Genomic DNA, 12,283 nt, shown 5'->3' on the forward strand with positions numbered 1-12,283 from the left:
TGGTGTTGGAGGTGACCTGGTGGAGGAGAAGTGGGCTATGTAGTGGTGGTGGAGGTGACCTGGTGGAGGAGGAGTGGGTTATGTAGTGGTGGGTTATGTAGTGGTGGTGGAGGTGACCTGGTGGAGGAGGGGTGGGTTAAGTAGTGGTGGTGGAGGTGACCTGGTGGAGGAGAAGTGGGCTATGTAGTGGTGGTGGAGGTGACCTGGTGGAGGAGTGGGTTATGTAGTGGTGAAGGAGGTGACCTGGTGGAGGAGTGGGTAATGTAGTGGTGGTGAAGGAGACCTGGTGGAGGAGGAGTGGGTTATGCAGTGGTGGTGGGGGTGACCTGGTGGAGGAGGGGTGGGTTATGTAGTGGTAATGGAGGTGACCTGGTGGAGGGGAGGGTTATGTAGTGGTGGTGGTGACCTGGAGGAGGAGTGGGTTATGTAGTGGTAATGTAGGTGACCTGGTGGAGGGGAGGGTTATGTAGTGGTGGAGGTGACCTGGTGGAGGAGGAGTGGGTTATGTAGTGGTGATGGGAGTGATCTGGTGGGGGAGGAGTGGGTTATGTAGTGGTGGTGGGAGTGATCTGGTGGGGGAGGAGTGGGTTATGTAGTGGTGGTGAGAGTGACCTGGTGGGGGAGGAGTGGGTTATGTAGTGGTGGTGGGAGTGACCTGGTATGGGAGGGGTGGGTTATGTAGTGGTGGTGGGAGTGACCTGGTATGGGAGGGGTGGGTTATGTAGTGGTGATGGGAGTTACTTGGTGGGGAGGAGTGGGTTATGTAGTGGTGGTGGGAGTGACCTGGTGGGGGAGGAGTGGGTTATGTAGTGGTGGGAGTGACCTGGTGGTGGAGGAGTGGGTTATGTAGTGGTGGTGGGAGTGACCTGGTAGGGGAGGAGTAGGTTATGTAGTGGTGGTGGGAGTGTCATGGTGGGGGAGGGGTGGGTTATGTAGTGGTGGTGGGAGTCACCTGGTATGGGAGGAGTGGGTTATGTAGTAGTGGTGGGAGTGTCATGGTGGGGGAGGGGTGGGTTATGTAGTGGTGGTGGGAGTGACCTGGTAGGGGAGGAGTGGGTTATGTAGTGGTGGTTTGAGTGGCCTGTTGGGAGGGGTGGGTTATGTAGTGGTGGTGGGAGTGACCTGGTATGGGAGGAGTGGGTTATGTAGTGGTGGCGGGAGTGTCATGGTGGGGGAGGGGTGGGTTATGTAGAGGTGGTGGGAGTGTCATGGTGGGGGAGGGGTGGGTTATGTAGTGGTGGTGGGAGTGTCATGGTGGGGGAGGAGTGGGTTATGTAGTGGTGGTGGGAGTGTCATGGTATGGGAGGAGTGGGTTATGTAGTGGTGGTGGGACTGACCTGGTGGGGGAGGCGTGGGTTATGTAGTGGTGGTGGGAGTGACCTGGTGGTGGAGGAGTGGGTTATGTAGTGGTGGTGGGAGTGTCATGGTGGGGGAGGGGGTGTTATACTCACGGTGGGGGTGTGTAGTAGTGGATGGGGTGACCTGGTAGGGGGAATCTTCTTCACGACCCTCCACCAGGTCCTCCAGGTGTGAGCGGAAGCTCTCGTCAACCTGCCTCAGGTCACCTGGTAACCACAAATACAACGTTGTCAGTAAATATTGTTACCGGTAAATAATGTTACCGGTAAATATTGTTACCAGTAAATATTGTTACCAGTAAATATTGTTACAGGTAAATATTGTTACCGGTAAATATTGTTACCAGTAAATATTGTTACCAGTAAATATTGTTACCGGTAAATATTGTTACCGGTAAATATTGTTACCAGTAAATATTGTTACCAGTAAATACCGTTACCGGTAAATATTGTTACCAGTAAATATTGTTACCAGTAAATACCATTACCGGTAAATATTGTTACCAGTAAATATTGTTACCGGTAAATATTGTTACCAGTAAATACCGTTACCGGTAAATATTGTTACCAGTAAATATTGTTACCGGTAAATATTGTTACCAGTAAATACCGTTACCGGTAAATATTGTTACCAGTAAATATTGTTACCGGTAAATATTGTTACCAGTAAATACCGTTACCGGTAAATATTGTTACCAGTAAATATTGTTACCGGTAAATATTGTTACCAGTAAATACCGTTACCGGTAAATATTGTTATCGGTAAATATTGTTATTGGTAAATATTGTTACCAGTAAATACCGTTACCGGTAAATATTGTTACCAGTAAATATTGTTACAGGTAAATATTGTTACCAGTAAATACCGTTACCGGTAAATATTGTTACCAGTAAATATTGTTACCGGTAAATATTGTTACCAGTAAATACCGTTACCGGTAAATATTGTTACCAGTAAATATTGTTATCGGTAAATATTGTTACCAGTAAATACCGTTACCGGTAAATATTGTTACCAGTAAATATTGTTACCAGTAAATATTGTTACCAGTAAATATAGTTACCAGTAAATATTGTTACCAGTAAATATTGTTACCAGTAAATATTGTTACAGGTAAATATTGTTACCAGTAAATATTGGTACCAGTAAATATTGTTACCAGTAAATATTGTTACCAGTAAATATTGTTACAGGTAAATATTGTTACCAGTAAATATTGTTACCAGTAAATATTGTTACCAGTAAATATTGTTACCAGTAAATATTGTTACAGGTAAATATTGTTACCGGTAAATATTGTTACCAGTAAATATTGTTACCGGTAAATATTGTTACCAGTAAATATTGTTACAGGTAAATATTGTTACCAGTAAATATTGTTACCAGTAAATATTGTTACCAGTAAATATTGTTACAGGTAAATATTGTTACAGGTAAATATTGTTACCAGTAAATATTGTTACCAGTAAATATTGTTACCAGTAAATATTGTTACCAGTAAATATTGTTACCAGTAAATATTGTTACCAGTAAATATTGTTACCAGTAAATATTGTTACCAGTAAATATTGTTACAGGTAAATATTGTTACCGGTAAATATTGTTACCAGTAAATATTGTTACCGGTAAATATTGTTACCAGTAAATATTGTTACAGGTAAATATTGTTACCAGTAAATATTGTTACCAGTAAATATTGTTACCAGTAAATATTGTTACCAGTAAATATTGTTACCAGTAAATATTGTTACAGGTAAATATTGTTACCGGTAAATATTGTTACCAGTAAATATTGTTACCGGTAAATATTGTTACCACTAAATATTGTTACAGGTAAATATTGTTACCAGTAAATATTGTTACCAGTAAATATTGTTACCAGTAAATATTGTTACCAGTAAATATTGTTACCAGTAAATATTGTTACCAGTAAATATTGTTACCAGTAAATATTGTTACCAGTAAATATTGTTACCAGTAAATATTGTTACCGGTAAATATTGTTACAGGTAAATATTGTTACCAGTAAATATTGTTACCAGTAAATATTGTTACCAGTAAATATTGTTACCAGTAAATATTGTTACAGGTAAATATTGTTACAGGTAAATATTGTTACCAGTAAATATTGTTACAGGTAAATATTGTTACAGGTAAATATTGTTACAAGTAAATATTGTTACCAGTAAATATTGTTACCGGTAAATATTGTTACAGGTAAATATTGTTACAGGTAAATATTGTTACCAGTAAATATTGTTACCAGTAAATATTGTTACCAGTAAATATTGTTATCAGTAAATATTGTTACCAGTAAATATTGTTACCAGTAAATATTGTTACCAGTAAATATTGTTACAAGTAAATATTGTTACCAGTAAATATTGTTACAGGTAAATATTGTTACCAGTAAATATTGTTACAGGTAAATATTGTTACAGGTAAATATTGTTACCAGTAAATATTGTTACAGGTAAATATTGTTACAGGTAAATATTGTTACCAGTAAATATTGTTACAGGTAAATATTGTTACAGGTAAATATTGTTACCAGTAAATATTGTTACCAGTAAATATTGTTACCAGTAAATATTGTTACCAGTAAATATTGTTACCAGTAAATATTGTTACCAGTAAATATTGTTACCAGTAAATATTGTTACCAGTAAATATTGTTACCAGTAAATATTGTTACAGGTAAATATTGTTACAGGTAAATATTGTTACCAGTAAATATTGTTACCAGTAAATATTGTTACAGGTAAATATTGTTACCAGTAAATATTGTTACAGGTAAATATTGTTACAGGTAAATATTGTTACCAGTAAATATTCTTACAGGTAAATATTGTTACAGGTAAATATTGTTACCAGTAAATATTGTTACCAGTAAATATTGTTACCAGTAAATATTGTTACCAGTAAATATTGTTACCAGTATATATTGTTACCAGTAAATATTGTTACAAGTAAATATTGTTACCAGTAAATATTGTTACAGGTAAATATTGTTACAGGTAAATATTGTCACCAGTAAATATTGTTACAGGTAAATATTGTTACAGGTAAATATTGTTACCAGTAAATATTGTTACCAGTAAATATTGTTACAAGTAAATATTGTTACCAGTAAATATTGTTACCAGTAAATATTGTTACCAGTAAATATTGTTACAAGTAAATATTGTTACCAGTAAATATTGTTACCAGTAAATATTGTTACAGGTAAATATTGTTACCAGTAAATATTGTTACAGGTAAATATTGTTACAGGTAAATATTGTTACCAGTAAATATTGTTACAGGTAAATATTGTTACCAGTAAATATTGTTACAGGTAAATATTGTTACAGGTAAATATTGTTACCAGTAAATATTGTTACAGGTAAATATTGTTACCAGTAAATATTGTTACAGGTAAATATTGTTACAGGTAAATATTGTTACCAGTAAATATTGTTACCAGTAAATATTGTTACCAGTAAATATTGTTACCAGTAAATATTGTTACCAGTAAATATTGTTACAGGTAAATATTGTTACAGGTAAATATTGTTACCAGTAAATATTGTTACCAGTAAATATTGTTACCAGTAAATATTGTTACCAGTAAATATTGTTACCAGTAAATATTGTTACAGGTAAATATTGTTACCAGTAAATATTGTTACAGGTAAATATTGTTACCAGTAAATATTGTTACCAGTAAATATTGTTACAGGTAAATATTGTTACCAGTAAATATTGTTACAGGTAAATATTGTTACCAGTAAATATTGTTACCAGTAAATATTGTTACCAGTAAATATTGTTACCAGTAAATATTGTTACAGGTAAATATTGTTACCAGTAAATATTGTTACCAGTAAATATTGTTACCAGTAAATATTGTTACCAGTAAATATTGTTACAGGTAAATATTGTTACCAGTAAATATTGTTACCAGTAAATATTGTTACCAGTAAATATTGTTACCAGTAAATATTGTTACCAGTAAATATTGTTACCAGTAAATATTGTTACAGGTAAATATTGTTACAGGTAAATATTGTTACCAGTAAATATTGTTACAGGTAAATATTGTTACAGGTAAATATTGTTACAGGTAAATATTGTTACCAGTAAATATTGTTACCAGTAAATATTGTTACAGGTAAATATTGTTACCAGTAAATATTGTTACCAGTAAATATTGTTACCAGTAAATATTGTTACCAGTAAATATTGTTACCAGTAAATATTGTTACCAGTAAATATTGTTACAAGTAAATATTGTTACCAGTAAATATTGTTACAGGTAAATATTGTTACCAGTAAATATTGTTACAGGTAAATATTGTTACAGGTAAATATTGTTACCAGTAAATATTGTTACAGGTAAATATTGTTACAGGTAAATATTGTTACCAGTAAATATTGTTACAGGTAAATATTGTTACAGGTAAATATTGTTACCAGTAAATATTGTTACCAGTAAATATTGTTACCAGTAAATATTGTTACCAGTAAATATTGTTACCAGTAAATATTGTTACCAGTAAATATTGTTACCAGTAAATATTGTTACAGGTAAATATTGTTACAGGTAAATATTGTTACCAGTAAATATTGTTACCAGTAAATATTGTTACAGGTAAATATTGTTACCAGTAAATATTGTTACAGGTAAATATTGTTACAGGTAATTATTGTTACCAGTAAATATTGTTACAGGTAAATATTGTTACAGGTAAATATTGTTACCAGTAAATATTGTTACCAGTAAATATTGTTACCAGTAAATATTGTTACCAGTAAATATTGTTACCAGTATATATTGTTACCAGTAAATATTGTTACAAGTAAATATTGTTACCAGTAAATATTGTTACAGGTAAATATTGTTACAGGTAAATATTGTCACCAGTAAATATTGTTACAGGTAAATATTGTTACAGGTAAATATTGTTACCAGTAAATATTGTTACCAGTAAATATTGTTACCAGTAAATATTGTTACCAGTAAATATTGTTACCAGTAAATATTGTTACAAGTAAATATTGTTACCAGTAAATATTGTTACCAGTAAATATTGTTACAGGTAAATATTGTTACCAGTAAATATTGTTACAGGTAAATATTGTTACAGGTAAATATTGTTACCAGTAAATATTGTTACAGGTAAATATTGTTACCAGTAAATATTGTTACAGGTAAATATTGTTACAGGTAAATATTGTTACCAGTAAATATTGTTACCAGTAAATATTGTTACCAGTAAATATTGTTACCAGTAAATATTGTTACCAGTAAATATTGTTACAGGTAAATATTGTTACAGGTAAATATTGTTACCAGTAAATATTGTTACCAGTAAATATTGTTACCAGTAAATATTGTTACCAGTAAATATTGTTACAGGTAAATATTGTTACCAGTAAATATTGTTACAGGTAAATATTGTTACCAGTAAATATTGTTACCAGTAAATATTGTTACAGGTAAATATTGTTACCAGTAAATATTGTTACAGGTAAATATTGTTACCAGTAAATATTGTTACCAGTAAATATTGTTACCAGTAAATATTGTTACCAGTAAATATTGTTACCAGTAAATATTGTTACAGGTAAATATTGTTACCAGTAAATATTGTTACCAGTAAATATTGTTACCAGTAAATATTGTTACAGGTAAATATTGTTACCAGTAAATATTGTTACAGGTAAATATTGTTACCAGTAAATATTGTTACCAGTAAATATTGTTACCAGTAAATATTGTTCCCAGTAAATATTGTTACCAGTAAATATTGTTACCAGTAAATATTGTTACAGGTAAATATTGTTACAGGTAAATATTGTTACCAGTAAATATTGTTACCAGTAAATATTGTTACAGGTAAATATTGTTACCAGTAAATATTGTTACAGGTAAAAATTGTTACCAGTAAATATTGTTACCAGTAAATATTGTTACAGGTAAATATTGTTACCAGTAAATATTGTTACAGGTAAATATTGTTACCAGTAAATATTGTTACAGGTAAATATTGTTACCAGTAAATATTGTTACCATAAATATCGTTACCAATAATTAAATATAAGAAAATAAGAACACTGCAGCAGGCCTACTGGCCCATGCGAGGCAGGTCCAGTAGGCCTGCAGGTTACCAATTAAACATTAACACCAACCCGTTAACATTAACAACGAGGGTGTGTTAACCAGGCTGTGGTTGCTCTCCTCTTCAAGGGGGGCTCCTTGGCGTGGTGAAGAGGCTCTTGGTCTGAGGAATTAGACCTATCGGTCTTCTTCCTCAGACCGAACCTAATTACCCCCCAATCTCCCCTCCCCTATCCCATCCTCCCCATCCTCCCCTTTTTCCTTTCCTCCTCCTCCTCCCCACTCCTCCCTTTTGCCCTTCCTCTTTTTGTCCTTTGGGATTTCTCCCACAGGCGCGCTAGTTCCTAGGTAGGAGAAAGGACACCGGGGTCCATCCCATTCCGTTGAGGTTTCTTGGCGGTGGCGTAGTTTGCCGTGGAATCTGGATTGCCTAGGGATGTCCCGATCCCTCTCCGGTATCCCGGAGTAGCTTTGGGTGTCTTTTGGGCGACGGGTGTAGCTCTGGAAGCCACCTTTCGGATTCCGGGGGTGGTGGCTGAAGGAGGTATGCTTTGTGGCGGATATCCGGCCGCCCTCTCTTTTGTCCACCGAGGTAGCTCGGCAGATGTGAGGTTGCTATCCCAGATTGCTGGTTTACTGGCATGAAGGGTAGGGTATGGCACGGGTTCCATGCTGCATCTGCGCTACTAGCGGTGTCGAGTCCTCTTGGGCGCGGAGGGAGATTTCTGGCCCTTTCATTCCTCCTAGGAACTATCCCTCCCCGGTCCCCCCTTTTTTTTTCTTTTTTTTATTTTTATTTTCTTTTCTTCTTTCTTTTTTTTTCTTAAAAACAAAAAGAAAGAAGTAACCTAACCATGGCAGCCCTAGTCCATGAACCTGGTACCCCCGGGCCCCTTCTTGATACCGCACCCCGTTCTGACCCCGCCTCGTCTTTGGACCACTCTTCAGACATTCCTCATGCCTCTGTACCTATTGCCGGTGCTGTTTCCTCACCCGCTTCAGGTACTGAGGCCTCGACTGACTCCTTCGATTTATCAGACCTTCGCTCTCCTCTGACTATGCTTCCGGCCTCTCCCTCTACGGTGCGGCAATTTTCAAATCGCCGACCCGTTCCACGTCGGACCAACTCTGGTCCCACGCCTAAACGTCAACGACAATTACCTGCTGATGATACTTCTCCACCTTCACCTTCTCTTTCTTCTCAGAAACGATCGACACGTCCTTCACTACCTTTCCACGCTCAGTTTCAGACTGAACAGTGGACTAAATTCTTCACTTTACGACCAACTTCCTCTACTGCCTATCTTTCTGACCATAGTATTGGCAAGGCACTCCTACGCCATGTTGGTAAAGATATTTCTTTTCATGCTCTTAAGAGCGGTACGCGCATCATTACCGTACAGAATGCTACCCAGGCTCGTGAGCTCTCTCGTCTTTCCCATATAGATACTGTTCCTGTCACCCTTGAAAAACATCATTCCCTCAATTCTTGTAGTGGTACCGTTATTCTGCCCCATACCATAGTTCAACAAAATTTCCAGACATGTGGCACCGACATTCTAGAACAGCTGGAACTCCAAGATCTCCCAATCCTCAAGGTAGACACTTACGTTCTTCCTGCCCGTGGGCGGAGACGATACCCTAGCAATGTGGCTCGTTTAACTTTTGACAGCCGAGAACTCCCATCCTCCGTTTATATAGCAGGACATCGGTTACAAGTTCGAAAGGTGATCCCTACACCACAACAGTGTAGAAATTGCTGGCGATTTGGCCATCCAGCGAAATATTGCAGATCTATCGCCGAATGCCCAGTCTGTGGTGCCGATGACCATTCTAATACGTCTTGCAATCGATCTCCCTCTTGCCTTAACTGTCATGAGGCTCACCCTTCGTACTCTCGCCGTTGTCAGGTCTATTTAAACGAGCGGGAAATCCGTTACCTCAAAGAGACAGAAGGTCTCCCTTATGCCATGGCAGTTTCTCATCTCCGCCTCCAAGGGAGACTCCCACGTGTTTCTTATTCCCGTGTTTCAAAACGTCCCCCCACTTCTGGTATCCCATCTTCTACACCCACCTCTGTGGTTACCTCTCCCATAATCACTCCTGTATCTAATCCTTTTGCTGTCCTCGGCTCAGACGTCCCTACTTCAACGCCTCAGTCTAATCTCGCTTCTTCGAGTTCTCTCTTACAAGCCTCAGTATCGACGAGACCTCGTACGACACCTCTTCCCAATCGTCCCTCTACTTCTCAAAAGTCAAAAAAAGGTCCGGTAACACCTCCTACCCATCTTCCACCTCCTCATTTTACCCTCCCTGTCTCTGTCCCTAGTTCTTCCCCTCTCACTGGCTCAGTTACAAGTGCAGAGGTTCACCCTCCTCCTCGTAATGTACCTTCCTCCCCTGTTCCCTCCCAAGTTTCTTCCTCTTCTGCCACCTCCCAGGTTCCTGTCTCTTCTGTCCCCTGCCACGCTTCTCCAGTTCCCTCCACCCTTTCGCCCCCCCCTACCTTGGTACAGTCCAATACAGTTCCAATCTTTACTCATCCTCCCCCTACCATTCCCAATATTGTCTCCCATACGACATCTCTGAATTCCGAAACACTTGAAGCAATCTCTGAATATATTGCAGAGACCAAACCATCAATGGACACTGATCCACCTTCCGCTCTTTCTCTCTCCTCTGCTCCATCTGCGCAACTCCTTTCTTCACAGCGCACCGTTCCTTCGCTGCTTGAACATTTTCCACTGCCTCCGCATGTGGACTTTTCTAACCCTTCTAGTCCGTAGGAACCCTTACCTGCGGATTTCAAGTATCTTTATCATTGCCAATCATGGCCTTTTTACAGTGGAATATACGCGGCCTCAGGGGAAATCGGGGTGAGCTTCAGATGCTACTCTCCCAGTTTGCCCCTGTTGGTGTTTGCTTACAGGAACCAAAATTACACTCTGCTGTTATTTCTCACATCTCAGGCTATAATTTATTGTATTCTTCAGATCCTTTTCCTGATGGGACCTTTAATGAAAGTGCCCTTCTTCTCCGCACTGATATTCCGTACCATCAGCTATTTATTCATACTTCGCTGCATTACACAGCAGCCCGTATCCACTTACATAGGTGGTATACGCTCTGTTCTTTATATCTCTCTCCTTCTCGGGCATTATCTATTCCGGATTTTGCCTTCCTTGTTTCGTCATTACCGCCACCGATTCTGTTACTTGGTGATTTTAATGCCCACCATTTCCTCTGGGGAGGGTCTCACTGTGATTCCCGTGGAATTCAGTTAGAGGCTTTTCTTGCCACCCACCCCCTCCATGTTTTAAATACAGGTACTCACACCCATTTTGATCCTCGGACTCATACTCTCTCTTGCATAGATCTCTCAGTTTGCTCTTCCTCCGCCGCATTAGACTTTACTTGGTCTGTTCTCCCGGACTTACATGACAGTGATCATTTCCCAATCATTCTTACTTCCCCTTCATATTCGCCACCTCTTCGCACCCCACGCTGGCAATTTAATCGGGCAAATTGGAACCTTTACTCACACCTGACTGTTTTTAAAGAGGTTCCTTCTTCGTCCTCCATCGATGAGCTTTTACACCTCTTCTCCTCTTCAAGGGGGGCTCCTTGGCGTGGTGAAGAGGCTCTTGGTCTGAGGAATTAGACCTATCGGTCTTCTTCCTCAGACCGAACCTAATTACCCCCCAATCTCCCCTCCCCTATCCCATCCTCCCCATCCTCCCCTTTTTCCTTTCCTCCTCCTCCTCCCCACTCCTCCCTTTTGCCCTTCCTCTTTTTGTCCTTTGGGATTTCTCCCACAGGCGCGCTAGTTCCTAGGTAGGAGAAAGGACACCGGGGTCCATCCCATTCCGTTGAGGTTTCTTGGCGGTGGCGTAGTTTGCCGTGGAATCTGGATTGCCTAGGGATGTCCCGATCCCTCTCCGGTATCCCGGAGTAGCTTTGGGTGTCTTTTGGGCGACGGGTGTAGCTCTGGAAGCCACCTTTCGGATTCCGGGGGTGGTGGCTGAAGGAGGTATGCTTTGTGGCGGATATCCGGCCGCCCTCTCTTTTGTCCACCGAGGTAGCTCGGCAGATGTGAGGTTGCTATCCCAGATTGCTGGTTTACTGGCATGAAGGGTAGGGTATGGCACGGGTTCCATGCTGCATCTGCGCTACTAGCGGTGTCGAGTCCTCTTGGGCGCGGAGGGAGATTTCTGGCCCTTTCATCCCTCCTAGGAACTATCCCTCCCCGGTCCCCCCTTTTTTTTTCTTTTTTTTATTTTTATTTTCTTTTCTTCTTTCTTTTTTTTTCTTAAAAACAAAAAGAAAGAAGTAACCTAACCATGGCAGCCCTAGTCCATGAACCTGGTACCCCCGGGCCCCTTCTTGATACCGCACCCCGTTCTGACCCCGCCTCGTCTTTGGACCACTCTTCAGACATTCCTCATGCCTCTGTACCTATTGCCGGTGCTGTTTCCTCACCCGCTTCAGGTACTGAGGCCTCGACTGACTCCTTCGATTTATCAGACCTTCGCTCTCCTCTGACTATGCTTCCGGCCTCTCCCTCTACGGTGCGGCAATTTTCAAATCGCCGACCCGTTCCACGTCGGACCAACTCTGGTCCCACGCCTAAACGTCAACGACAATTACCTGCTGATGATACTTCTCCACCTTCACCTTCTCGTTCTTCTCAGAAACGATCGACACGTCCTTCACTACCTTTCCACGCTCAGTTTCAGACTGAACAGTGGACTAAATTCTTCACTTTACGACCAACTTCCTCTACTGCCTATCTTTCTGACCATAGTATTGGCAAGGCACTCC

The 12,283-nt window shown here is 39.5% G+C and overlaps 1 protein-coding gene across 1 annotated transcript in view; it reads right to left on the minus strand.

Annotated features, from left to right (window-relative positions):
- Positions 1–1,356: 1,356 nt before the first annotated feature.
- The window catches only part of LOC138855257 (probable basic-leucine zipper transcription factor R), a 52,028-nt gene continuing 41,101 nt past the window's right edge, over positions 1,357–12,283 (minus strand). The window contains exon 3 of the mRNA XM_070103703.1: positions 1,357–1,565. Coding sequence (XP_069959804.1) covers positions 1,357–1,565 — 209 coding nt within the window. The remainder of the gene's footprint in view (positions 1,566–12,283) is intronic.

The sequence above is a fragment of the Cherax quadricarinatus genome, chromosome 86 (genome assembly GCF_038502225.1).
Source record: "Cherax quadricarinatus isolate ZL_2023a chromosome 86, ASM3850222v1, whole genome shotgun sequence".
In the NCBI taxonomy this organism is placed as follows: Eukaryota; Metazoa; Arthropoda; class Malacostraca; order Decapoda; family Parastacidae; genus Cherax; species Cherax quadricarinatus.